The 25,330-nt window shown below is 44.2% G+C and overlaps 4 protein-coding genes across 8 annotated transcripts in view; all 4 read right to left on the bottom strand.

Annotated features, from left to right (window-relative positions):
• Window positions 1–4,769, bottom strand: part of clic4 (chloride intracellular channel 4) — a 16,387-nt gene extending 11,618 nt beyond the window's left edge. Inside the window, exon 1 of one of the 3 annotated variants that reach the window (XM_031847202.1) lies at window positions 3,745–4,769. In XM_031847202.1, the coding sequence (XP_031703062.1) occupies window positions 3,745–3,813 (69 nt within the window). In that variant the 5' untranslated portion in view covers window positions 3,814–4,769. The other 2 variants (XM_031847203.1, XM_031847207.1) reach the window with 2 other exon arrangements.
• A 104-nt stretch (window positions 4,770–4,873) lies between these two features.
• srrm1 (serine/arginine repetitive matrix 1) lies at window positions 4,874–14,452 on the bottom strand. 2 transcript variants are annotated; one of them, XM_031847201.1, is made up of 17 exons: window positions 14,332–14,452; window positions 13,291–13,380; window positions 13,023–13,145; window positions 10,696–10,866; window positions 10,297–10,391; window positions 9,948–10,172; window positions 9,416–9,601; window positions 9,149–9,268; window positions 8,771–8,979; window positions 8,539–8,619; window positions 7,797–7,883; window positions 7,546–7,675; window positions 7,366–7,452; window positions 6,789–7,262; window positions 6,476–6,656; window positions 5,860–6,033; window positions 4,874–5,718 (listed from the first exon to the last, which is right to left on the bottom strand). In XM_031847201.1, the coding sequence occupies exons 1-17, from the start codon at window positions 14,350–14,352 to the stop codon at window positions 5,608–5,610; spliced, it is 2,565 nt and encodes an 854-aa protein (XP_031703061.1). In that variant the 5' UTR covers window positions 14,353–14,452; the 3' UTR covers window positions 4,874–5,607. The 2 variants fall into 2 exon arrangements, with proteins under 2 accessions (XP_031703061.1, XP_031703060.1); XM_031847200.1 differs by having other exon boundaries at window positions 7,546–7,681.
• A 473-nt stretch (window positions 14,453–14,925) lies between these two features.
• On the bottom strand, window positions 14,926–18,919 carry tdh2 (L-threonine dehydrogenase 2). Its single transcript, XM_031848119.1, has 8 exons — window positions 18,090–18,919; window positions 17,486–17,528; window positions 17,325–17,395; window positions 17,033–17,182; window positions 16,766–16,938; window positions 16,576–16,666; window positions 16,211–16,480; window positions 14,926–15,993 (listed from the first exon to the last, which is right to left on the bottom strand). The coding sequence occupies exons 1-8, from the start codon at window positions 18,274–18,276 to the stop codon at window positions 15,848–15,850; spliced, it is 1,131 nt and encodes a 376-aa protein (XP_031703979.1). The 5' UTR covers window positions 18,277–18,919; the 3' UTR covers window positions 14,926–15,847.
• Window positions 18,920–19,004: 85 nt separating this feature from the next.
• Window positions 19,005–25,078, bottom strand: LOC116383918 (myotubularin-related protein 9-like). Of its 2 annotated transcripts, XM_031848116.1 has the most exons (11): window positions 24,596–25,078; window positions 24,177–24,233; window positions 23,756–23,864; window positions 23,421–23,546; window positions 22,123–22,296; window positions 21,830–22,047; window positions 21,567–21,728; window positions 21,188–21,329; window positions 20,015–20,235; window positions 19,732–19,883; window positions 19,005–19,300 (listed from the first exon to the last, which is right to left on the bottom strand). In XM_031848116.1, exons 1-11 carry the CDS (start codon window positions 24,781–24,783, stop codon window positions 19,188–19,190), a joined length of 1,662 nt encoding a protein of 553 aa, XP_031703976.1. In that variant the 5' UTR covers window positions 24,784–25,078; the 3' UTR covers window positions 19,005–19,187. The 2 variants fall into 2 exon arrangements, with proteins under 2 accessions (XP_031703976.1, XP_031703978.1); XM_031848118.1 differs by lacking the exon at window positions 24,177–24,233.
• Window positions 25,079–25,330: the final 252 nt, after the last annotated feature.

The following is a 25,330-nucleotide window of genomic DNA, read 5'->3' on the forward strand; positions in this document are numbered from 1 at the left end:
ACACACACACACACACACACACACACACACACACACACACACACACAGTGAAGATGATGTAACAGAGAGGTAGAGTCGGTCAAGGCTCGTTTTTCCTCTGCATCTTGACCTTGTATGTAATGTATGCAGTGGTAACCTGTGCAGCCCCATTAATTATCAAGTAAAACACACTAACCCATGAACACACAAGACTCTCTGTTTGGATCAAATCTTCAAAGTCTGGGATCCATGTTGTTGTAGGGTGGCCTCACTTCCTGTCCTGAGCTCATGGGAGAAACGCCTCATTAGCCGCAGCTTCCTGGTCGGGCAGCACAAACGAGCTCTTCCTCCTCATAACAGGGCGAACTAAGCTTTTCCTGAGGATATACCTGCACAACATGATTTCACACAGCACAGTCTTAATCCAGACACAGCCAAGAACGATCTATTCTACGAACAAGACGACGAAATGAAACTTCTGAACGTGCCGTCTGAAAAGCTCCTCTTCAAACTGGTGCGATAATGACACGGTGCCGGATCGATCGGGCCTGCATCCGGAGTCAGTTACAATGAAGGAGCAGTGACGGGCCAGGTGCTGCAGAAGCAAAATCCACAGCGCAGAAACAACAGCTCTACGACAGTAACAAGCCATTAATCTTTGTCCCCTAAACTCATGATGCTGACTGCAGCATTGCTGCGTGCTCTGGGAAAAATAAATAAACTGCTCTATTGATTTCCTATTCCTGCAAAAGAAACGGTTACTCAATTGCCAACAATACCACCGGAGCACAGCAACTGTTGAAAAGGGCGATTGTGTTTCCATAAAAACAGCTCATCACAAGGCAAGACCTCCGATTGTCACATCTGGCGACTGATGGCGCAGCTCTTCCCGAGGCCTTTAGGAGAGAGACTTAACACTGTGCGTTGAGCATTCAGTCCTTCTACAGAGTGCAGCCTCTTACTCTGTTGTGGTGCAGGCTTCCGTCTCCCCGGTTCCCATGGAGTTAGACAAAACACAGACGGTCTCTTGTGCCATCCAGACTTAAAAAGCACTCCTCCAGCATGTTTACTGGCTCTGCTGCTACCGCTGCCAAGAGCGTAGAAGTCTGGAGGCAGCAGAAGGTTTTTGTGAGAGGGCGGTGTGATCTTGGCACACGACTGTTCCCCTCGACTCATCTATATTCTGTTCGCCGTCAAACAGCCGGCTCATATGCTGGTGGAGAATGACTCGCTACGCAGCTTTGTAAAACTGTAAGAAAAACAAACAAACTTGTGATGATTTAATGATGAGAATGATGCACATCAACGACCGCCAATCTCCTTCAACATATTGTAGAAGTAACACAAGACAACCAGCAGACCAGGTAGCGCTGTAATCAATACACGGATGGACCTTGCTTTACAAGAGGAACATCTTCCACTATAACAAGAATACTATATGCAGCTTTTTTCATCTGTTTCAGATGTCTTGTATCAGAGTAATGCATCCCCCCCCCCCCCAAACTATCACAGCACATAAATACATCAGATTCAGGGTCTCATATTACAGCTTCTACCATGTGATGTGTGGAAGTGTCGAGCGAAACAGACATGGGTGGATGCTCGGGAAGTCACCCTCTACAGCACACCGGCTACAAAACAATATCTAATCTGACGCACCATGATGAGGTCAAGGGTTGATCCTCCCTCTTATAAAAAAAGGCGTTATATCACGCTCATTTGCAACAGGGCGCAATATAAACTGACGATGGCAAACTTCACGTGCACGTCCTCAAAAGATGAGCACAGTGCAAAGTGTTCCCATAGTGATGACAGGACGACTGCGGCGGTAGACACTACAGGTGGAAAAGTTGCAAGATCATCAAAGTGTCTCTGAACTGGGACAGTCAGCTACTTTTTAATGGGTAAACACCATGTACAGACACAGCAGGCAACTCATGTCCTAGAAGCATGATTAGTCAGCTTTGATATGTGGCGGTGCCCCAACAGATCTGACACTTGTGTGAGTCTGGAGCACACACGGTTCGTTATCTGCTCCTCCCAGAGGCCCAGCTCGCAGCAGTGCGCCTATGGCAACCTGCGTGCCCCCGCCATTGTCTCCCATGATCGTGTTTAATGCAGCGCAGTAAGAACAACGGCCTCAATAATAGATGTGGACATGTCAGACGCCGGCACGTGACACGGAGCCATAACGCAAGATGTAGAGACAAAAAGTCTCACTCACTCACTCACTCACTCACACTCTCACACACACACACTCACACACACACTGGAAGAAGACGTCTGTGTGAAGAGTTGGCCACATGTGTAAAGCTTCCAGGCCTGGGGGTGATGCAACCTCTCCAGTAGGCTGTGAGAGGGAGTTAAAATAAATGGTGCTGCCGGCCAGTTCGTTTCCATTTGTTCTGCCGCTACACGGCAGGGCCTGCTGCTCAGCCTCATCAATGCCTCACAACAAAGGCTTCTCCTTTAACAATTCAAGTAGGACTGAGGGGATTTTCAGTACTTCTACTGAGAACTTTTAACAGGCCAGAGCTAACTGAGTACCAGCTCATCCATAGCATTTAAGAAATGCTTTTTGCCCCAGGGCTACACGCTTCCACTGTCATCATTACTATTGAGTGCTCGCTCTTCTGGTCAGTGACCCCCCCCCCCCCACTGCACCATCACCCCCACGCCCTCTCCCAGTCAGGACCCCATAACTCCCTCCCACTCCCCCCTGTCCCCAGCCTCCCCCTTTTTTCTTCCCTCTGCCATTTTCCCGCCCTGCAAAGCAGCAGGCTGAAGAAAGAAAAACAGCCATTCACAGCCCCTCCACCATCCCCACTGCTGAGGCCCAGACCGTTTGATACACACCTACAGTTTTAGGGAAGGCAGGTGTCGTAAAAAAAATTATTATTATCTGAAGACAAGTCCATCAAGCTAATCTATCATCATGTCTAAATGTGATGAATTGTGCTTCCCAGAAGGAGACACCCACAGTTATAAATATATGACGTTAAATAACAACCAGTGTCAATAACAGCACTGAGGACACACAGCTGCGACATACAGTAACAATGGCCCACAATACTCTTTCACGCCCTCGCCACACAAGTGTGAAGGAAACTTGGAAAACTGTGCACAGCAACAGCATCACAAAACTAATCTGTCTCAAAAAAAAAAAAATCTTTGATGGCAGACTTTGAGTGATGACAAGGTGATCCAACTTAACGTTCAAATGGCTGGTTCGAGTCCACCCCGGTGTCCACGGAGGGCCGGATGGAAACCATGTTTCTATCATTCTGAGAAGCGTTACATTGTATCAAGCATTAACATGTAGCCGCAGCAAGCGCGCACACGTTACAGTGGCGATTCTGCTCGTATGGTCCACTACTGCTCGGCTTTTGTTAACGAATTAGCGGCGAGTGTTCAGCGTGGCAGGCGCCTCTCTCCACTCGATGGGAAGCTGCATCCGCCCTGCGCGTGACGCTGCAGGCTCCACATGGCCACAGTGGAAAAATAGATTTATGATTCTAAAACTTAAAACAATAATAACTTACAGCGTCATAAAATCTTCTTGTAGCGTTTCCATCAAGTGTACAGCAAACCCCGTGAGTGAAACACCAACGTATAGCTAGCTAAAATGGTTTTAGCTCAACAAAAACCTAGTTTGTAAAGAATAGCGAATGGAAGGAATAAAGCATTCATCACCACAACACACTGAAGCTACTCAAAATTAAATTTAAAAAAACTTCTCCCGTGCGACTTGTGCCGCGGTCTTACCTTCACGAACAGCTCGATAACGGGCTCGTTATCCGCCTTTACTCCGTTCTGCGGTACCGACAGCGACATTGCGGCTGCTACTTTTTGAAGTTTTGCTAACAAAGATGAGTTTTTTTCTTCTTGCTACCACGCCCGACTTAGCTCGGTCCTCTTCTCCCCGCACTGAAGCCTAGTCTGCGCTTTTTCTTTCTCCCCAAAGGAGGAACCCGGTGCTGGAAGCACAACGGACTAATTAATGAAAGCGGACAAGGAGGCAGCGGTGTCTGCCAGAGGAGATTTGTTTCAACGTTGCTGTGTAACTTCAACCAAAGCTCAGCTACAAACACATCGTGTTGAACCGCGACGCGGTGTACGTTGGGTGAGTAGTGATGATAAGGACGGCCGGGAAGAAGCAACGGGATTATTTAAAGCAGTGATGTCATCCGAGGCGCGCACACACACACACACAAAAATGTGGGAGGGTCTGAGGAGAGGAGTCTCCTTGCTGGGAGGAAGGAGGACGTGAGGACGCATCAGAGCCACACAGCGCTCCTGCGCACCGTTATATTCTGCTTTTTGTCATGAAATAAAAACAGGTTTTTCATTTTAATTATTTCATTATTTATCAGTCTCAAAACCAGACTTGTTTCGTTATTCTCCTTAATTATTTTTTTGCGCTTCCATTTACTGTTTTTGCAAATAAATTCGTGCAGCTCTCTCTCACTTAATTTGCATGCATTTCCCCAAAATATTCCATAGCTATTAATATACAATACATTGTGTTTCGTCCTGTTTTGCCACAATGTTATTTGCCATTTATCATTACAAACTTTCATTGAAGTGAAAGAATACATACATTTAGGTTGGCAACTGATATGTTCAATAATTGGCCATTGTGACAAAGGAAAAGTTTGATTTAGGTGCAATGACCACATTGCAGATCCACTTTTAAATATGCTGCAAGTGTAGCGGTAGGTTTTGAATTTGCAGGTCCGGTGGGTTGTTCATGTCTCATTAGCCAACATCCCCACCCAATAACTGTTTTTCTTCTTAATCTATTTTTCTTCATTTACCCACATTCTGTGTACATTTTTTACAGATCCCATCCCAAAGAGAAATGACAACATCTTAACATTGAGGAAAGCACACGTCCTATAAAAAGGTTTTAATTCTGAAAGGATGACAAGATGACAAGAGCCAGGGGTACTAAATACAAATCATAGAGCAGTCCCACGGAGATTAGCTTGGTGTAAGGGTGTCAACATAAAATTGCATATCAATCCATCTGGAAAATTAAAGCATTCTCTGTCTCACAGATTGTTTTAGTCTTAAAACAAGACAATTTCAAAGTCAGGAAAAACAGCAGGTTAAACGATGCTAAACACCTCTTTTAAGTTACAATATGGGACAACACATTCTGTTACGGCCTCTAACAATGCACACTGCTGTGCAACTGTTTCCACTAATAAAAGGCAATAGTAACAGTATGTTACTGTATGTTGGTTGTTCTCTACACTCCATAAGGTCTGTGGTTCATGCACATCAGAGACAATCACTGCACATGCAATCATTTCTGAATGGAATCTATTGTAGGCTGTGGAAAATATCTGAAACCTGCACAAATCAAACCTCTAAGCTTAAACCGTTTCCCTGCTCACAATTAAAAATGATGGACAACACAAGCTTCTTTACAGTTCAGATAATACACTAACCGATAAATCAAGCTCTTAATGAAACACTCTTCAGAATGTACCAAACCAGTAAAAAGAAATAAACAAAAACAAAAAAAAAGACTCAAGATTTAACAATTTGTACATTCTAAAGCTGAACCAGGTTGATGACAAACATCAAGAGTGAGTGGAAAATTGAGAAAGCCCCTTGTTTTCAGGACATCTGTGACGGAGATAACTGGGCCTTCCTCATGGAGCGCAGGGCCTTTTCTCTTAGGTGTTTCTCCAGATCATCCAAGCTGTCATCTACTTCACTGTCTGATTCCTAAATGAAAAACAGCATGAAATACACGCCTATCAACTGGCCAATGCATGGCGATCAACAAAATAACATCCGCTACTTATCCCTGTTGAGCACAGAGCACAAAGGCCTTGGTAGCTAAAAAACGCAGAAACTAGACATCACCTTTCTTGACTCTCCATCCTCCTCCCCCCCGTGGTTTTCATGCCCATCTCCAGTCACAGGGCCGCCACTCTTCTCTTTCTTGTGCTTCTTGTGCTTCTTGTGTTTCTTCTCCTTCTTATGCTTCTTTTCCTTCTTCTTCTTCTTTTTCTTTCCACTGCCGTCAACATCTGAATTCTGCAATGAAACAAAGAAAAAGAGTTGTTTTTATGGGGACAACATTAAAAATGCCACTGAATAACTCCACAAACGTCAAAGGAATAAAGTTTCAAGTATTATTGACTAACTACCAACTTCCAAGACTTATTTCTAAGTAAAGTAAGTAGAGATTCTCTTATTGTGGTTCAGAATACATTCAAGGACTCAGTATTCAAGGTCCTTAAAAGTGTTTAAGAGATGGGATGATGTTGCATATTTAATCTCCAGAGAAAAGTTTACAATGCTTTATGTTTTACAATTCTTGAGGTTATGTTTGATGGAGAATGATGGCTAATGTAATCAGACGAAGACAAGTCTGGCTTGCTGCATGCCTAGCTACATAAATGCAAAGTATCTGCATACTTTCCTTTGCAACTTCATTTAACAAAGCCAGAATTGAAACTAAGCTAAAGTATCAAACCTTGTTTGGGGATTGACTGCCGGAACCACTGCTGGCTTTTTTGGCTGGTGGTGGAGACCCGCTGGCTGAGCGAGATGGAGAGGGGGAGGCAGATGCGGGGGCTGGACGTTTCAGAGCTGCTGGCTGGGGGGAAACGGATCTGGAGGACGCTCTCCTCAAAGGCTGGGGACTTGGAGATGGTCTGCGGAGAGGACAAAAGGGACATTCAAAAGAGCGATGGCACATGTACAAAACAGGTTACACAACTCAAAGATAAAAGGTGCATTATCCTGACATAATCACTATGGAGATGAATGCCATCTGCCTCGCCTACCTCTGGTTGTTGCGTGGCTCCGGGGTGCGGGACACCCTGCGGATGGGTTTGCCACTGTGTGGAGGGGACTGCTGTCTCCGCTGGTTCGATGGAGAGGAAGTAGAGGTTTCAAAACGCCTCGGAGGACTGGTGGAACCCCTAACGGCGCGACCGCGGTTCGCAGGGGATGGGGAGAGGCGGCTGGCAACAGGGGATCGCGTCTCCCTGCTTGGCCTGACAGAAGACAACATGGGGCTCCTCCTGTGTCTGGATGGAGACGAGGAAGGAGGCGTGCGTCTCCTTTGAGCAGGAGGACTTCTGCGCTTGGGCGACCTGGAGGCGCGTCGCTTGGCCCCTGGAGAAGAGCGTTTTGGGGGAGAGCTAGACAGCTTCCTCTTCTGTAGAGGCAAGGGTGAGGGGCTGTAGCGCCGCTGGATAGGGGGAGAGTATCGTCTGGGGGATGGAGAGCGACGACGGGGAGGTGGGGAAGGAGACCTGGGAAACACCAAATTTAATTGTCAAAAATCCTTTTTCGAATTTTCAGATGATATTGATATTAGAAAAGATAGCTGAAGAGATCAAATAAACACGCCTATACCTTCTTCTAGGAGGAGAGGGAGATCTGCGACGTCGTGGGGGAGACGGTGTGCGACGTCTGCGTCCAGGAGATGGAGAACGTCTTTTCCTGAAGTGGGAGAAAAAGAAAACATGAGTACAGTACATGATCAACATTTGATTTCACATACAATCCAATTTTTTCAGACACAAAAGTACTGACCTCGGAGAGTCATCTCTGTGTCGCCTCCGTGGGGAGGGTGTGCGGCTGCGTCTCCTCCTGACTTCCCCATTTCTGGCCCCTGGCCCCGCTGTTAGCCTCTTGGGTCCCTCGTCTTCGGATGAGGAGGACCCTGTATCTGACACAAAACAGAAAGAGGACATTAGCGACCGTTTCGTTATAGCCTCAACTGTCTGCTGTGTTGGGGTGGTTGTGTATGGGGAGGACAGAACGGGGATAAAAACATTTATAACCTGAAGAAGTCTGTCGATTCTGCCTGCGATACTGACGCCGCTGCTGCACCGAATCTGCGGTTGCCCCTTTGTCATTTTTATCCTCCTCTGAAATGTAAAGCATCGAGTGTCTCATCAGTGAAACAGACTGCCATGGAAAAGTCAGATAATATCGAAAAAAAGGATTAATATCCCTGTGGTTTGAGTTTTCATTAGCTTTCTACGTGGCAATTTGACCATAGCTTTCTACTTGTCCCCGAGTATTACGTGTCTAATCATGTTCACTCTGTTTGTACTGATAATCTAAGGGAGATCAAAACACATTAACAAATCACTAATAAGATACTTGGGCAAAGATTTAACATTCTACAGCGCAAAAAATATATTTGCTAGAAAAAAAAAAAAAAAAAAAAAAAACTGGTAACAAATTTAAGGTAAATACTCATTTGGGCATGAGGTTGAAATAGGATTATCACACAAGCCCCTGGAAATGTTTTTATTCTGCACAGGTAAAGCAAGCTTCTCCCATGAGCTTAGCAACATTACCTCGTAAGACATTTTCACAATCATTAAAATTGCGTATGTAATGGGCCATGCTATAAACTCTTGAGTATGGTAAAGTAACATCCGTCATTGTGTCCCCTCAAGCTGAAAACCAGAGCCAACAGTCTGGGCAAGGGTCCGTTTTTGACGGTTATCACAACTTGTGAGCCGTAAGGTCACAGGCCTCTGTGGTTCTTAACAGCGGTACTTTAGCGCTTACCTGACTCGGACCCTTCAGACGGTCTGGGCTTGGCATTATCAGACGGAGAATCACCCCTTCCTCCTGGTTTTCGCTTTAAACCTGAAAAACAAGACACCAAGAATTATAAATGCACTTATGATAATCATCCTCTTCACAAGATTTTGAATAGTTAAATCTAATTTCTAAAAGACGGAGGGAGCCGACGCTGTCAGTAAGAGACAAAGACGTCATTATTATATAAGGATCGTACCAGATGGTCTGGCTGGTGATGCAGAGCCTCTGCCCCTCCTGGCCCGTGGAGATGGGGACCGCCTGTCTTTCCCTGCAGGGCTAATGGGGTTGTCGGGATGATGGACCGGTTTTCGGGGTGGTGTGTTAGATATTCTTTTCATTGCTTTTTTAGGCGAGCGAGAGTTGGAAGAGCTGCTGCCAGAGGATGAAGCAGAGCGAGAGCGCCTCCTGTAGGACACAAACACATGAACAATACAAGATTATTTTTAAAGGGAGAAGCTGTATGGCCCAGATCTACTGTACACAATGTCAGTGGCCAGTAGAATAATATAAATAGGAAGATGTTACAGAGGAACTTAATGATTGTTCTTTTAACCACTAGGCTGCAGCTACTGACCTGCGGACAGGAGAGCGTCTGTGCCTGTGTCTGGAGTTGGGGGGGCCACGTCTGGGGGGGCTCCTTCGACGAGGAGACATCCTCCTCCTGGGACTCTGTCTTCTACGAGGGGAGTAAGATCTGAAATGTGGTACAGAACGAGAGACGCTTTGAATTTCTTTTCAATGTTTAGGAACTTGGAAGTCCTTGATTTTACCCAGAATTTAAAAACATTAAATCTTTGAAGAACCAGAGGACACCAAAATAACTTGATACGTCAAAAATTACCTAGAACGGGAGCGTCGCCTGCGAGTGCGGGAATGAGAACGAGAGCGGTGGTGAGGTCTGTCCCTCCTGCCGTCCTTCTCCCGTTCCCGGGACCTGGGCCGTTCCTCTTTCTTCTGTGTCTTCTCTGGTGAAGCTTCTTTGACTTCAGTCACTGGGTCTGGATTCACCACCTCCACAACTGCGTCACTGCAGGCCAGAGGAACAAGTTCAAATTCAATTCTAGATGTCACTGTCAAGGTTTTTTTTTTTTTTTTTAATCTAAAAGAAAACTACTGTACTATATTACCAGTTTCCATGATAAACTAAAAACAATTATAGATGAAAATTGCTTTTGTGTTTCATCCAGTGCATTACAAAACCCGTCCCCACATAATTGACCCTGAATGAAAGGACTAATGTGGAATAAATATGAACCAAGAACGTAAATAAATAAACCTCAAATCTAGTAGATTCTAAACTAAAAACGAATAACTAATGATTTTGAATCCCACACAAAACTGTCATTTTTAAGCAAGGCAATTCTTCTACAAACCAGGTGGAAGGAGTTTCCTGGACGACTGGCTCTGGCAGGGCTCTATCTAATGTTTCTGACTCCACAAGCTGCTCCAACGGTTTGGTGGGCAGCTGCATCAGAGGTGGAGGGGGTGAACTGCCGCCAACTGGACTGGCTTTGCGTCTTGGAGAGCGCGAGGCGCTACGCTTCCTTTCACGCTTCACTGGAGACCTTCGCCGGGGTGATGGTGACCTCGTCTTCCGCCTGGACAGAGGAAAAGCAAACAGAATTATGTTTTCATGTTCTGTGATATAAACACACAAATCCAACTTCGGTCCACTGATGTCGATATGGAAGACTTTTTTTTTTTTTTTTTTTTTTTTCTTACCTCCTTGGGCTTTTTGACTGTGCCCTCTCTCTGATTTCCTTTTCCTTCTTATCGTCGTCGATCTTCTTCAGAGAAGCTAGCTTCTCCTGTTCAATCTACCGGAAATGTAACAAGGAACAATCACATCACTATCAGTAACAATATACTGCATGTTCTGTCCGGCAATGTTCACATACTGTCATCTAGGGTGTCAAATACTGAGGTCAATGTTATTGTCTGGGTGTATGGTTCATATAGGACACATTATCCACTCTGATTATTACAGAAATACAGACTTATTTACTCGAGTCTTTTCCTGCCTGGGCTACTTGAACCACGAGCTGTCAGCGACCACAGAGCCATGACCTTCCTACAGCTAACAGACACATTCTGCCAAACTGACCCCAGGGAGAAGCTCACCTGTCTCTGTTTAATTTCCTCCTTCTTCTGTTCCAGGAAAGCAGACGGGATGCCAGCAATGTTCTCCTGGGCACTGAGCAGCAGGGGCCACAGGTCCCTCATGAACTCCCGGGCATTCTTCCCATTCAGGAAGCCCGTCAGGTTGATCTGCATCATCTTGCTATCCGGGTGCTGTAACACACACACGAAGGAGGCAGAGAAAAGACCATACGGCCATTAAAGTAATGGAAGGCACATAATTAAGGGGTGGGGTGGGGGGGGTTAGGATCCCAAAAATGGGACTGCCTACCCTCTAGTCCTCACTAAACTGATGTGACTATGTCTTTAACCTTACTCAAAACATGTAAGACACTGATTAGTATACTAAACATACCTGGGTCCAATAATTGAAAGAATAACCTATCAAAACAAGTGTGTGATTAATTTGATTTAAATTGTACTCACATATTCAAGCTGAGAATGTGAGCTAGTTGAGGGGAGACGCATCTAGTGATATAAATAACTGCATGCAATACTTCTGTTATACCCATTTCTGATTTTTATTCCCCAGGTATACAATCAAGAACACAACAAATAGTCATTATTTGATTTGCTCAGTACTATCCCCACTGCTTTACATATCAGTGTCCCTACCCACCCCTTGTTCTCCGGTCTCCCCACAAGTCTACACTTCAGGAGTTAAACAAAGAGCCACAATACAGAGTGCATTAAAACCCAACACTGCAAGTACAGTTCCGGTGTCTTCAGTGAGTCCCGTGGGATCAGTGGGCACGGAGCTCCCTTGGCTTGCTTCCGCCTCCCTACTGCTTGAGACTCAACCACCTTGAGCTTAATGTTATATCATTTATCTAAATTGCAAGAGACGAACAAGCAATAATGAGTACACAGTTACACAAAAAAAAAAAAGAAGTTTTTCTTTTTCAACAGCTGATAGAATTATTGCGAGATACCGTGATCTCAATTCAATTTCCTTTTCTTACCATTATGCAACAGTGCCCTTAAAACTTAGCTTTAACAGCCCAACCCACCCGCCTCAAAAGCTATGGCAAGCAAAAGATCAGAAAATATATTTTATGTGCAGTACTGGGGTCACATTTGATAATATTAAATAAATACATGCGGTTTTTTAAGCATCTTAGGAGAATGAAAGTCATTAACGAAGTCATTACGCATACATACCATACTTGCATTGAAGTATACTATGGGATGGAATCCTAGTAATAATCTAATAAGGGATAATGTGTGTACATTACTTTGGTCATTTCCCTCCCATTTATCTGTTTTCCTATTTTAAAAAGTAAGCCGTTGCAATGGAATTATGCATAAATAAACAAAATTCTTAAATTAGCCTATGGGATGAAAAACATGCAGAATTTAATATTAAACAATAAAATACACAACATCAGTGGGGCTCAGCATTAAAGCCCTGCTGGCAAGAAAGATTTTGTTAAGAATCAAAAACATGACCACTACAGATATTTCAATGGCCTTTCAGTTTAAAGAGTAACTTAACACCAAAAAGAAAAGTACCGTTTATGTTTGAAAATCTCAAATGTGTTGCACGTCTGACGACACGCAACTGAGACGCCGAGTGTTGTCAGAGGTTTAACAGATTTGTTACAGAACAACTCACAAATCGGATGAAAATCTTGTTTTTGTTCTCAACTTTCTACAGTGACCTTGAGTCTGTTGCAAGTGGGACAGAAAACGCTTCTGAGCAAACCCAACAGAGGTGCAGAAGACCTGAAATCGTCAATCCGAGGTGGACATTGAGAGGATCCTTTCCAGCTTGGTGTTAAAATACTCCTACAGTTGCTCTCTAAAGAATGTAGAGGAAGAGATCCGTTACTCTTAACAGCAGGGATCTGGGCAGTTTAATTTTGCACTGCAATTATCCTACATGATTATGGCATTGTTCAGGTATGTCTTTCACTGACATGATATTGGTGATCCCTGCATATAACTCACCTCAAACCACACACTGCATCATGAAGGAGAGTTGGGCTCAGTGACTTTGGGCTCAGGAGAGAGCTAATTAGGTGTTGGTGCTATACTTCTGATGCAAGGTATAACATCCATATTGGTTCAGGCCTTTTAAATCATAAATCACATCATCATTAGAAGACTGCTGAATATAGGCACTTTGTCACATAACAGCAAAACATAGTTATGTCATTATTAATCAGTTTACACCAATTGTTACTTTACCCATTCAATTTGACTAGGGAGTGCAATTATTTGCTTATATCCCTTCTTACTAACGAAACAATGCCCTCAAATTTATGACAGTTTTGAAAAACAAAACAGAAACATATTAAAGACATTACCTTATCCTCAAGTTGGTTAAATATAAACTCTATGACGACGTCATCCTCGAACCCCAGAATCTCTGTCACTCGCTGAGTAATCCACGGTTTGATGACTTCCAGGTTCACTTTGGTCATGTCCACCTAAGGGTGAAATGGTTTCATGCAATCAGAAACAAATCACAAATCTGGTCAATAAAATACAATACATTTGTCAAGGCAACAGATTGTTTGGGACTTATACTGGCACAAGCTGAACAACACAATGCATTTGTGGGTGATCTTATACCTTCTTGTCCAGACATTCTGCAAACTTCAGCTGCTTCAGTAGTTTCTTCTGCTTGTTGCTGAAACGGTTGTCTTGCTCCGCACTTGTACCCTACAGAAAAAAAAATCAACCAACTCTTAGATGACTAGTGTGGGTTGACAATCAGACACGCACATACACCTAACATTATGCTTGAAGCATTTCTCTCACGTGATTCAGTTCAGATGCAAAACAACTTCCTTAGTGTTTGACCAGCGGTAATTTAAACGTGACTGCACTAACATACCGGCGATACAGACATCGAAACCAAAACACTGAGTTAGCAAACATTAAGGTACATTTGCTAACATACGATGTTACGGTAAAAGTCAGAATATTTGATAACGTCAGTTCACGTGGTCGCAGTACCACATCGTCAACGTGAGCCACACATGACATTGATACAAATAAGCTAACGTTAGCTAAGCTAATAGTTAGCATGATTAATCCTCCAGGCGAAACTAAAAGGCTAATATTAGCCTCGTGGTTACCTTCACCGCAGCACCGCTGACATAGACAGAACATCAAATAGTCAAATCGGTGTAGTTATTCGGTACACGTTTAACGCTACATCCATTTATTCTAGCCAACGTTAACGTGGTCGTGACTACCCCCCAGTCACAAACGATGCACCACACGGACGCCATCTTTGCTAACAAATTAGAAGAAGCTAACGTAAGCTAGCTAGGTAGGCTTGTCTATTTCCTGCAACTGTGTCGACTCCAAATTAATGCGAAAGGGCTATGAGTTGTTGGCCATATATCGTCAAATATGGCTATAGTGGTACAAACATGCATTTAGTAAAGACATGTAAACTCTGGAAATAGCCCAGTAGAAACACGGCTCTTGTCGAGTAACGTTATCAGTTGATAGACGAAGCCCCGACCATAACGTTACCATAACGCCTGGCTCTATGGCCCTCCACCTAAAAACTGCATATTAATGCTCCAACAATGGATATATCTCCCTGTTACTTAGCAGCAAGACATTAAAGAGTATGAACAAACTTTTCCAAGAACTTACGCGGAAGAATCCCGCGTCCATTATCAGAGAAAATGGATTTAACAGGTGCCGTTGAGAAAGACGTGCGCTGCTCCGGTGAAATTTTTCTGGTTGGAGAGCCGGATGACGGGTGCGCCTCTAGAGAAAGAACCAAGAACTGCATGTACTGTAATGATAGGAGGGAAGATGTGTCCTCCCAGACCGTGATCCTGACTGGTTTATGAATAAAACAAAACTGTGAAACGTTCTGCTAAATTGTACTTGCTAAATTACCCAATATGCAGAAATAATTCTGCAAATAATTCTGCATATTGGATAACTGTGTGTTGTAATATTATCTCACATCATACATTTTTAATTACTAATGCATTACTGGGAGAGCAGCTTTTCAATGTCGCTGATTGAGGTGGCACCAATTTTAAATACTTCAGAAACTGCTGGTAGTTGAATCTATAACAGTGCATCATATTTTATTTGTTGATCATGTGTTTTAGAGTAAAAATCTGAATTTGCAAAGTTACTACTATTTATGCTGGTGAAAACAATACAATAATTCTCCCTGAAATGTGATAAGGACCTCAAAACTGTAGTTACCACCACAATCAATACTATAGTCATCAGCATCACCCTAAATATCAATGTGGCCCAATCAGTAGTAAAGTTACTTTCTAAATGAAGGTCAACAATTCAACTTAATCACTGCTGTTTGGGTAAATAACATTTTTAATAATCAAGGTCTGATTCAAAAGTACACTGCATTTTTTAAACATTGCTTTCCAAAGCAATCTACAGTAAATAAGGCTTCATTTGTTATAGGTGCTCATTCATAACTAAAATCACACAGCTGGCAAAAAAAAAAGGCAAAATAAAGGTTTCTTGTTAGATGCCACAGCAAGGGTAGTGTGGTTGTATACAGTGTGTGATAGTCACTTGATAGACTATATAATAAAAGACTGGCTTTTGAAAACAGCCAGAATATGTGGTGAGTCAATAAATACAGTTGAGAGTTAACTGAGCCAGCCATTCCAGATAATCCTTGAATCAAAGTGTACAACAGATTTGTTACTATAAATGTGTAACTGGTCCATATTGTAATAGACATTTTCATAGACATTGTAACAAACTGTTGTGTCCATTGATGTGAGTCACATGACATTCGGAAATCTATGAAGTCCTTTGTTGTTCCTTCTGAGGCAACATGTGTAAAGTGATGCTTATCCCATGCTAACGATTAAAAATGACAAAGATTAAGGGAAAGTTTGACGGTATATTATTCCCTGAAAAAGACTGAGATGTGTGTTTGAGTGCATGTGTGTGACATCTCACTGTCCACTGTATATTGAGATCATCAGACTGTGAATTCCCACTTTACTTTACAACCAGTCCCTGGCTTTTTGCTGTAATGTTCCAGAGTAACGGGGGATACAGGTTGACGACATGTGAAGGTGAAGTGAAAGGAAGTGTATCGCTGGTAAATGCAGGCTGGAGAAGAAGTCAGGGCCAGGGCGCTGATCAGTCTTTGTGGAGCAGGTTTTCGCTAGCTGACTGGCAAACCCTCGTATGTCCTCTTGTCTCGAATGGAGCGCAGCATGTCTGACACCAGCTCCTCAAGCCGGAAGACTGGTGCCCAGCCCCAATCTCTCCTGGCATTGGTGTCGTCAAACCTCACGGGCCAGCTGTCTGCTGCAAAGTGGCATGCAACATAACCACATTACTTCCATCACATCAGCTATAATTGAAGATGGCAATATGAGTCATGTCATTTCAAAATAAGACAAAACTTAAAGTGAAAACTCAAGAAGATGGCAAACCAGTATGATGTATTTAACACACTGAAAACATTGAAAAGTTGTATGATCCCCCACAGGTTTTGAGTGTCGGTATGTGCACCACGTCGTACCGATGGTCTGGCGGACAGAGTCGGGATTGTAGGTGACCTTGAGGTGAGGGAGATGCTTGCGGATTTCTTGCGCCACCTCTTCTGGAGTGAAGCTCATGGCGGCGATGTTGTAGGTACGCAGAGACAGCTGGCACTCTGGAGCCTGCATGAACTCTATGGTGGCGCGGTGGCAGTCAGAGATATGCATCATGGGGAGGCGGGTGTCGGGACGCAGGTAGCACTCGTGGTGACCCGTGCTCAGGGCGTCGTGGAAGATTTGAACGGCATAGTCTGCAAAGAAAGAGGTCCGGAGTGCCTTGTTCATAACATCAAGCTGATTGTGCTGAATATATGTGGCATATGCGGATAGAGAAGTGATGCAATACCTGTTGTTCCTCCTCCGGGGGGGGTGCTGACTGATATCACACCTGGGTACCGCAGGCAGCGGAAGTCCAGACCATATTTATGATGGAGATACTAAAGAAAAAGAATATTGAGATGTCACAAAATTTTACAAACTGATGTATTAGAGTACCGCGTGAATGTGTATGCATGTGCATTTTAAGGCCAACACACCTCCCCCATTAGTTCTCCGTGCACTTTGGACACGCCATAGATGGTTCGAGGTCTTTGGACACAGAGGTCAGGGGCCGGGTCACGTGGAGAAGAGGGGCCGAACGCTCCAATGGTGCTGGGGACAAAGATGCGCAGGCAGCTCTCTAGAGCCAAGTCCAGCACATTATGAAGGCCTAGATGGACAGCAGGACATCCGAAGAGGAGTTTGAAACATAATAACCCCTAAGAAGGCGGTATACATGTGAATAGTGAGTGTAATCGGCAGACCTGTGATGTTGATCTTGCGTGCCAAAGCCACATTAGCTTCGCCCACAGCACTAAGCAGAGCACTGTAGTGGACCAGCCAAGTGACACGATAATTTACAATCAGCTCCCGGAGGTGTTTGTAGTCCAACACATCAGCGTACACAAATGGACCTGATGGGGAAAGAGAAGAATATTCGTAAACTGATGATTTAAAGAGCAGGGAAATAAGCTGCACATACTGTTCAGTGTAAATTGGAGAAGAATGAAAAACACAACATATCTGGTGAAAAGAATTTGATTTTGAATTGCATACCACTTCTGATAACATGAGGTGGAGGCTTCTTAATGTCTGACAGGATTACATTCTCCGTTCCATACTGTTTCCTAGACGTTGATAGAGATATGATGTACGAAGTTCAAATTTCAAACATGTTCACAAGCTTTGTTGTCTCAGAAAATTTCCACGCATCTCACCTCAGCATCTCTGCCAGTCCCACACCTAACTGCCCAAGACCACCTGCATATAGAGGCACAGTTTAGTATTTCTATTTGTCAAGAGAAAACAAGAAAATGTTTGGAGTTTGGTACGCAAGCGGAGTCAATGTTTTTGGTGCACCACGCTTCAGCTTTTTGTTTGTTCCAAAGCTTTATCCCGGGACAAAAAGCAACAGTGGGCTATTATTCTCCCCTCCAGTCACTCACTGGCTCTTTTATATCACCAGCGCTGTCTGTACGCATCCTATTGTGATGAGTCAAAGTGGGGTCCTGCTGCTGGTGCAAAGTGAAAGCAACTCGATAAATATAAAACGACACTACACTTGTCTAGTATACCACTCATGCCATTGATGCCACTTGCATTTCAAATAAACATAGGATCTGCTTGGAAGTGAGCAACTCTCTCATATCCCTTACTCGGTGCCCTCGACCCCTTCTTGTAACTGCTCTGTGAACGTGAGTACAAAACAGTGGCTGCATGGTGAAAGTGGTAGAAAACAATAGTAGCTTCACAGGTTCAGTGTTTGTGTAGCGGTGGACAAAGTCCATCTTTCTCTCCATCTTTAGCTATCAATCATATTACCTGTGATGAGGATACGAGGGTTTTCCTGAATAGGTATGGGGCTGCCGGTCTCCAGGCTGTTCCACCTGCTCATCTGCCTGGGCAAACAGCTCAGGCTGCCACCGGGCAAACTTCGCGCCCTGCTGAGACAACCTCGGCAAAACAAGCCCAGCGCAGCTGCAGTGGGCATACAGACCCCCGGTTGCATGTCTAGTAGCAGTCCTTAGAAAAATCAAAATGAACTGACATTAAACTTCTACATTTTGTTGATGATCATTGGGGTGTATATATATATATATATATATACACAAGTCGTGTTAAAATAACAGTACAGACAAATAAATTAAACAGGGCACAGAAAAAAGGTTTTTACCTGTGTGCTGGCAAAATCAGAAATACCAGACAATCCCAGATTATTGGTCCAAAACCAACAGGTGCAATTTAGTGAATCCCAAACTTTTCCTCTGATCTAAATTATGAAATAAGAGCCCATAATATACTTTTCAAGGCATGTGTCAGAAATAAAAGATTACCATCCGATTGGTCACCGTCTCAGTTCACCCAGTAACAGCTGGATAAAAAAGCAGCAGTAGAAAGTCATGCTGGGCTATGTGGTTCTTGTCCACATTGTGTAATCACTGGGGTTTGTGGCTCTTGACTGAACCTGACTACAGTCTCCAGCTTGCAAAGCTCCGTGTGTGTGCAAACATGCTGACTTGCAGTGCACAGGGATTTGTATTGTGAAGAGTGTTTAGCTGAGCTTAACAGGACTGGGAGATGTGTCGGTTATATAGCCTCTTTCGATTGATAATATCTGTGAATGAATATAGAAAATATATTTTTAAGTAAAACACAACATATATTATCATAACATGTTTTAAACAACAGTTTTAAAATGTGGTGTGAGGGCTAAACATCTTCAAATTACATCAAAAATTGAGGGTTTTTTTTCTTCAATTTATTTTATAAAAGAATACAAAAATGACTGTACATTAAAACACATCAGGTTGTCAAACATTCTAAGATAACATTTCCACAGTCAAAAGGCATTGAGCTTTGGTATTGTCCCTCCTTAGAACGTGTTCTACATGTTCAGGCTGAACATCTTCCCATCTTCATTTACTGAGTGCATCGGCTGAGAGCCAGCTTCCCCCACTCAGTGACCATGTTCCTTATCTCCTCCTGAGCCTCTTCTAGGTGACGAGCCTGCGGGGTCCACCTCAGAAAAAAACCTGAGAATACATAAGATATGTGCTTTAGTATCAACGCTCGATTAATCAAATCCTAGAATCATCACAGTTAGCAACGCAGTCGGCTTACAACTCTAGATAATGAAACCATTGGGCGGACGTTAGAGGCTGACCGAGCATCTCCGCTGATACTAACCACAGGTCAAAAGCATCTGTCTGTCTGTCCAAAAATGACATCACTTCATCAATTTATCCTATTAGACATTAGTGGGAAATTGCCATAATTAGCACATAAATTCTTAAGCTATGGCCCAAAATGTGTTTGTGCCAAATCTGAAGAAATGTTTCTCCGGGCAAGAGACTCCAGGCAAGACTTCACAAGCATGTATGTACGGATAACCCAGAAACACATCGCCTCAGGCCATGACTGTCGGCATAAAGATGAGATCATGTTTGAAAACGTCAAAGCTCACCTCTCCAAAGCTGTAGGGACTGAGGGTGGACTGAGGGCCAGATCGCTAGCTCGGTGGGCTCATACAGAGGGTTAGAGTAGCAGTCCCTCTCCCTGGCCCTCAACAGGGCCCGGAACAAACAGTGAGTGTTCTTCTTCACTCCCAGAGCACACCTGAGAGGGAAGAGTGAGGTGGAAGGTCACTAACACCTCGTGAAGATATAGTTTGAAAGAAAGAAACGGTTGAGTTTGGTCTCAGCCATCCGTTGCCCAAATGCACAGTCGCACTGAGCCTTAAGACCGACCTCTCCTTATGGCTGTTGCACAGGAAGGTGCCATAGTTAGACACGTAGGCCTCGGTCGCCAGCCTCAGGAGCAGCGCCTCAGAGAAGCCCAGTGCCAGGGGGAACTGACGCCACAGCTGCCACACACAGTCCAGCAGCAGCAGGAAAACCGGGGACTCCTGCTGGAGACGGGCGTGGGAGAACGCAGAGTGGGCACACCGCTGCCGGAATGGGTGTCCTGCCTGGAGGGAGGAACACTTATTCATATAAACATGCATACAGTGCACACTGTTCTGTACTGTGGGTCGTTTTCTGTGTCAATAACTTATAAAATAGGGATCATGTCGGGGCACAGTTGAAACATCATCACTTGCTTTATCGATCAATTTGTACAACTTTGCTACTTCAGTCCTGTCTATTTAACTCTTAAGCACGAAGAACGACTTTCCTTCATATGACTTTTATCTATAATCGATAATTGATGATGAAATGTCAGCCTCAATATTAATTGTTTGTTGGTTATTTGGATGGGCTGTGAAATTAAAAAATATTGTTTCATGGTTCTTGTGTGGATAAAAAAAGAGTGATGTAGATTATATATTTCAGGATGATGATGAGAAAAATGACTTCCCCATAAATGTTGAGAAATACTCCACTATAATGGAGGTACAAGTGTTAGAGAACGGAAACATTTGGAAACAATGGGCAAACGGTTATGGTAAATCCATGTCCGCTACGTGCAGTTTTTTTTTTTAAGACATTTCCTGTAAAGGGTAGACTGTGGCGCAATATCCTTTTAGCAAGAGATGTGAGATTGTGTTTGAAAAACAGAGGACAGCTTTGCCTCAAATCTGTCGATGCAAAAAGTAGCAAAATTCAATGAGCTCCCACTTTGGACTGTTATTTAGAAGGCTTCCTTATGATTTGAATTCTGAACTTAACTGAAAGCAGTAACCTAAAAAAGATCACGAGTAATGCATTCTGTGTTTCAAAGATAGTGAATAAAAAATACATACTTCGGGTGAAGTGACTCTGTATCACTGATACTGTGTTCACGAGTCTCAATCTATTTGAGGATTTGCATTTTTTTCTTCACGTTTTCCAATCTTTCAGCACATGCACACACTCACACACAGACACACACACACACACACACACACACACACACACACACACACACACACACACAATCACCTGTACCCACTCCCTCTCCAGCAGAGCCAGGAAGCCCTCCAGTGTGCGGCAACATGGGTCCATGATGAGCTGAGCCAGAGTGCTGATGAGCAAAGTGGAGTCTGTCCCTTCAGAGCCGTGAACCAGCACAGAATGACCGTCCCTGCACAAAAGCAATAGATACACTACAGTTCAGTCCTGTTCCTCCTTCGTGTATTAGAAAAGGCGTATACGCGCACATATTTGTCTTTGCTGGTGCTCCGATTATTTCTTATGCTACCTTCATGTCGAAGAGTGCAAATATAAAAACATGCCTTTGACAAGAGATAAATGCAAACCGACTGTAATCCCCCCCCCCCCACACACACACACACACACACACCGTGGGTGTAGTTCCTACCTCTCCACACACTCCGCCAGCAGTCCAGCGGTTGACAGGGCAGTTTGGACGTGAGACAGCCACTTTGAATTATCAAGCTTACTGAGCCAACGGTCCATGTTATGGGACTCGTCCCCGCAGGCCTCCACCAGTTTAATGAGGCTCTCCTGCAGCGCTTTCCCCCTGTAAAGAAGACAATGGGGTGGACAGTTTGACGGGAAAACATCAGTATCATAAAAACGGAGAACCGCATCAACTCCCACTAAGCCAACTTTCACACTCGCCTCTCCATCTGCCTGTGCAGTCTCGTCCAGCCACTGTAACACGACTTGGACTCACACCCTCCACCAGTCATCCGGGCCTGCAGGGCCTGTTGACTGGAGCGCGTGTCAATAACGAAGCCTTTGTCCGAGCCGTCAATCACGGCCTGGAGGAGGCACTCGTCATCCTTGCAGCGCTTCCTATTGGCTCCCGTCAGCGGCTGACTGCTGCGCATGATAACCTGAAGAGATTCGAATTGTTTAGTTGCATGTGTGAAGTGTGGGCTTGGCTGTAGAGACACATGAAGGCACCTCACCATGCCGTTCTTCCTGTGGTAGTAGCAGAGGACGGGGAAGCGTCCCCCCTGTCTGAATTTGGCCGCCTTCTCCAGCATGTCATCGTCGGTGTTCTTGGGGACGATGACGGCTGGAGGGTAAGAGGGACACACTAAGTAGTCTCTGTTCACAGTGCTCAGTCTCCACCTGTCATGCTGCAAACAGGAGAGAGAGAGAGGACCATCAAGGGCGGTCACAGTGACACAGTAACTGTTTGAACTTTAATACGCACGGGACATGTAACCTGCACACGGCACATTCATGTTCACCACCCTGCTTTTTGTCAAAGGATACTAACGCTACAGGAAACAGCTCTAACATAGGCGGGTCCACCTTCCTCCGCATGTAGAACTTGTTCACTGCTCAATTGTTCACCCTTAAAAAACTAGAGGGCCTATAAACTTAGTGTTTCACTTTTGATTTCGACATGTTTACCAAAAATCCCAAAGTGCAGCATGGGAACAAGGACACCACCCCTATATCTGTACAACAAAAATAAAGCTGTAGCCAGGAGGCAGTTATTTTATCTTAGCATATCGGAGACAGAGGGACAGCTAGCCTGGCTCTGTCAAAAGATAAACAAAATCTGCCTAACAGAATCCATATATAAACTAAACTGCAAAAATGCCACACTATTTTTTTCTGGAAGCTTTAGAGGTGCTGACAGGCGGATTTTCTTTTTAACCTTCGGACAGGGCCAGGATAGCTGTTTCCGCGTTTCCAGTCTTAATGCTAAGCTAAGCTAACTGTCTCCTTGCTTTAACTCTGCGTGGAGCATATTTCTCACGATGTCAGATCATTCCTTTTTAAACTCCATTTGACAAACCTCGACCACATAACACGAAGCTCAACTCATGGCAGGAATCAGCTGACGGATGTGAGTCAACATGCAGGCTCCAAAAAGTCCCTTCACAGGGCCTGCCAGATGAAAACTAAAGATATCCTACAAGTTCAGGGAACATTGCGCCAACAATGCTTCCCTGCAGGGTCCACCCATCACCATAGCAACATGCTACTCCCAGAGGGAGACGACACTGTATTAGACACAAATTCAAGCTGTGTGCAGCACATTCTGAAGTTAAGGGAAAACAAATGAAAGCTAAGCGACAGGGATATCCTGAGTCTTGACCCATGCATTCAGTTTCCATGGTATTTTCCTGTCATGTGGTTGTTGGATCACTGTGGGGATGACTTACCAGTATGTGTGTGTGTTTTAGGTGTTACATCCCTGCACAGCAGAAACAAGCTCGTGAGACACAGGGTTTCATATGTTGCTTACAAGTTCCTTCATTTGACTGTAGTGGTTTTCAGGGGACGACAGGCCCCACTGGTCCTGCAGGCTGACATTAGAAGGTCTGTAGAAGAAAGGGTACATCTCCGACACACCGTCTAGACCGGACAGGGTCTATAGAGAAAGTGAAAGAGGGATTCAAATTGACTTGACTTCCAAAGAGAATGTTATCAGAAAGCACAGATGAGGGCAACGGCGGAAATAATGAGAAACGTTGTATTCAAAGGAAGGATGTAAGATCCCATAGCAAGAAGGGAAAACACTAATTTCCTTATCCATGTATGTTTGAGGGTTTAGTAGGTTTAATAGATTATTTATTATACCTCGATGGAGCGAGCAATGTTGAGACACTGCTCCATGCCCGGGATGTCAAGCTGGAGCACACGCAGATCTTTACACTTGATGGTAATGGTCCCTGAGGATCCAGATATCCTACATACACACACACACACACACACACACACACACACACACACACACACACAACTATGAAACAAAACAATACCCCTGTGTCAACTTTCCCCCCTCAACGCCTCCTGTTTTGACTCTGGCAGTGCAGAAAGTTTGACTTGCAGCCGAAAAGGAAACTGAACTGCTGACCAAAAACACATCGAGTGGTTTCAGCAAGCTCAGAAGACGCGGTTAGCAGCAAGCAACGCATTATAATCTTGTTAGCACACTTCCTCCTTCAGCACTGTGGGCAATAAGAGCAGCAGACACATGGCAACACGAATGATGTCCAACCTTTGACTGTGGCCTTCATTACAGAAGGGGCCGGAGTGGGCCAAAAGGTTTTCCACACTGGTTAAAAACATTTGAGGAATAATGGAATTAGACATCAATTAGACAATTCACTGACAGCTTTGGTGTTCATTAGTTATGTTGATTAGTGTGATTAATTGCTTGTGACTATAATCCCTTGAATAAAAAAGTGCTGGAAAGATCTATAAAGCCTTATTAAATGCTGTAATTAGTATTTTAAAGCAATTGAGTATATTAAGGTGGTTCATTGATTTCTGTTGAATCAAATGTCATGTTTTTGGGCAAATTGAAAGCACATTGCCTATTGTTCTCTATTTTTATTCCATGATGCACTGCTCAAGTAAACTACTTGATAAGACGTATGTCGTTGCAATGATCACTCTCCGGTCCTCCTGCCTCACCTTTTCTCAATGGCATCGACGTTCCTGAGGAGCAGCAGAACCTGCCGACCGCTGCCCTCCTCCTCCCTGTCCGAGAAGAGCAGGTGGTGGCCGGTGATGCACAGGGTGCCTCTGCTCGGCGGGTGCAGCGGCTGCCGGAGCACCACGTTCTCCATATTGGCGGTCTTAATGTGCTCAGAAAACTCCATCAGATCCCCGGCCGTCACAAAAAAAGCAAATAAATAAAATAAATAAATAAAATAAAATTTGAAAAAAACCTCCGCTGCTGAAACTTCTCAGTGCACAAGTGGCCACAAGTGCTCGCCTCTCTTGTAAAGAAAACGAAAGCTCCCTCCTCTCCTCTCCTCACCTCACTAGTTTGGGTAGCACAACAGTTGTGCTCTGTTTGCTCGCCGATAAGGAGCCTATAAATAGATTCATTTTTTTTCTGAGCATAGTTTATGCACTTATGTTGCTACACCTTCCCTCACACAGGTGGCCGTGCACGAGACTGCTCTGGAAACAACGATGTGCTACTTGAGGCGACAAAAGACGGAAGTTGCCGTTTCCTGAGAAACAGCAGCACCGAGATGTGTCACACATTGCTGTTTAAAAGTTTCTCACACAGTGGGGGGTGGGGGGGAGAGAGGCAGCACTGGTGCGCGTGTTGTATAATTAATGACCACTAGATGGCAGAATACTCAAAAGTAAAAAACTGGTGCTGAATTTGACAAAACATTGAGTTTGGTTTAGTGC

Source organism: Anarrhichthys ocellatus, unplaced genomic scaffold (genome assembly GCF_004355925.1).
Source record: "Anarrhichthys ocellatus isolate YVR2014 unplaced genomic scaffold, GSC_Weel_1.0 scaffold7, whole genome shotgun sequence".
NCBI classification, from domain to species: Eukaryota; Metazoa; Chordata; class Actinopteri; order Perciformes; family Anarhichadidae; genus Anarrhichthys; species Anarrhichthys ocellatus.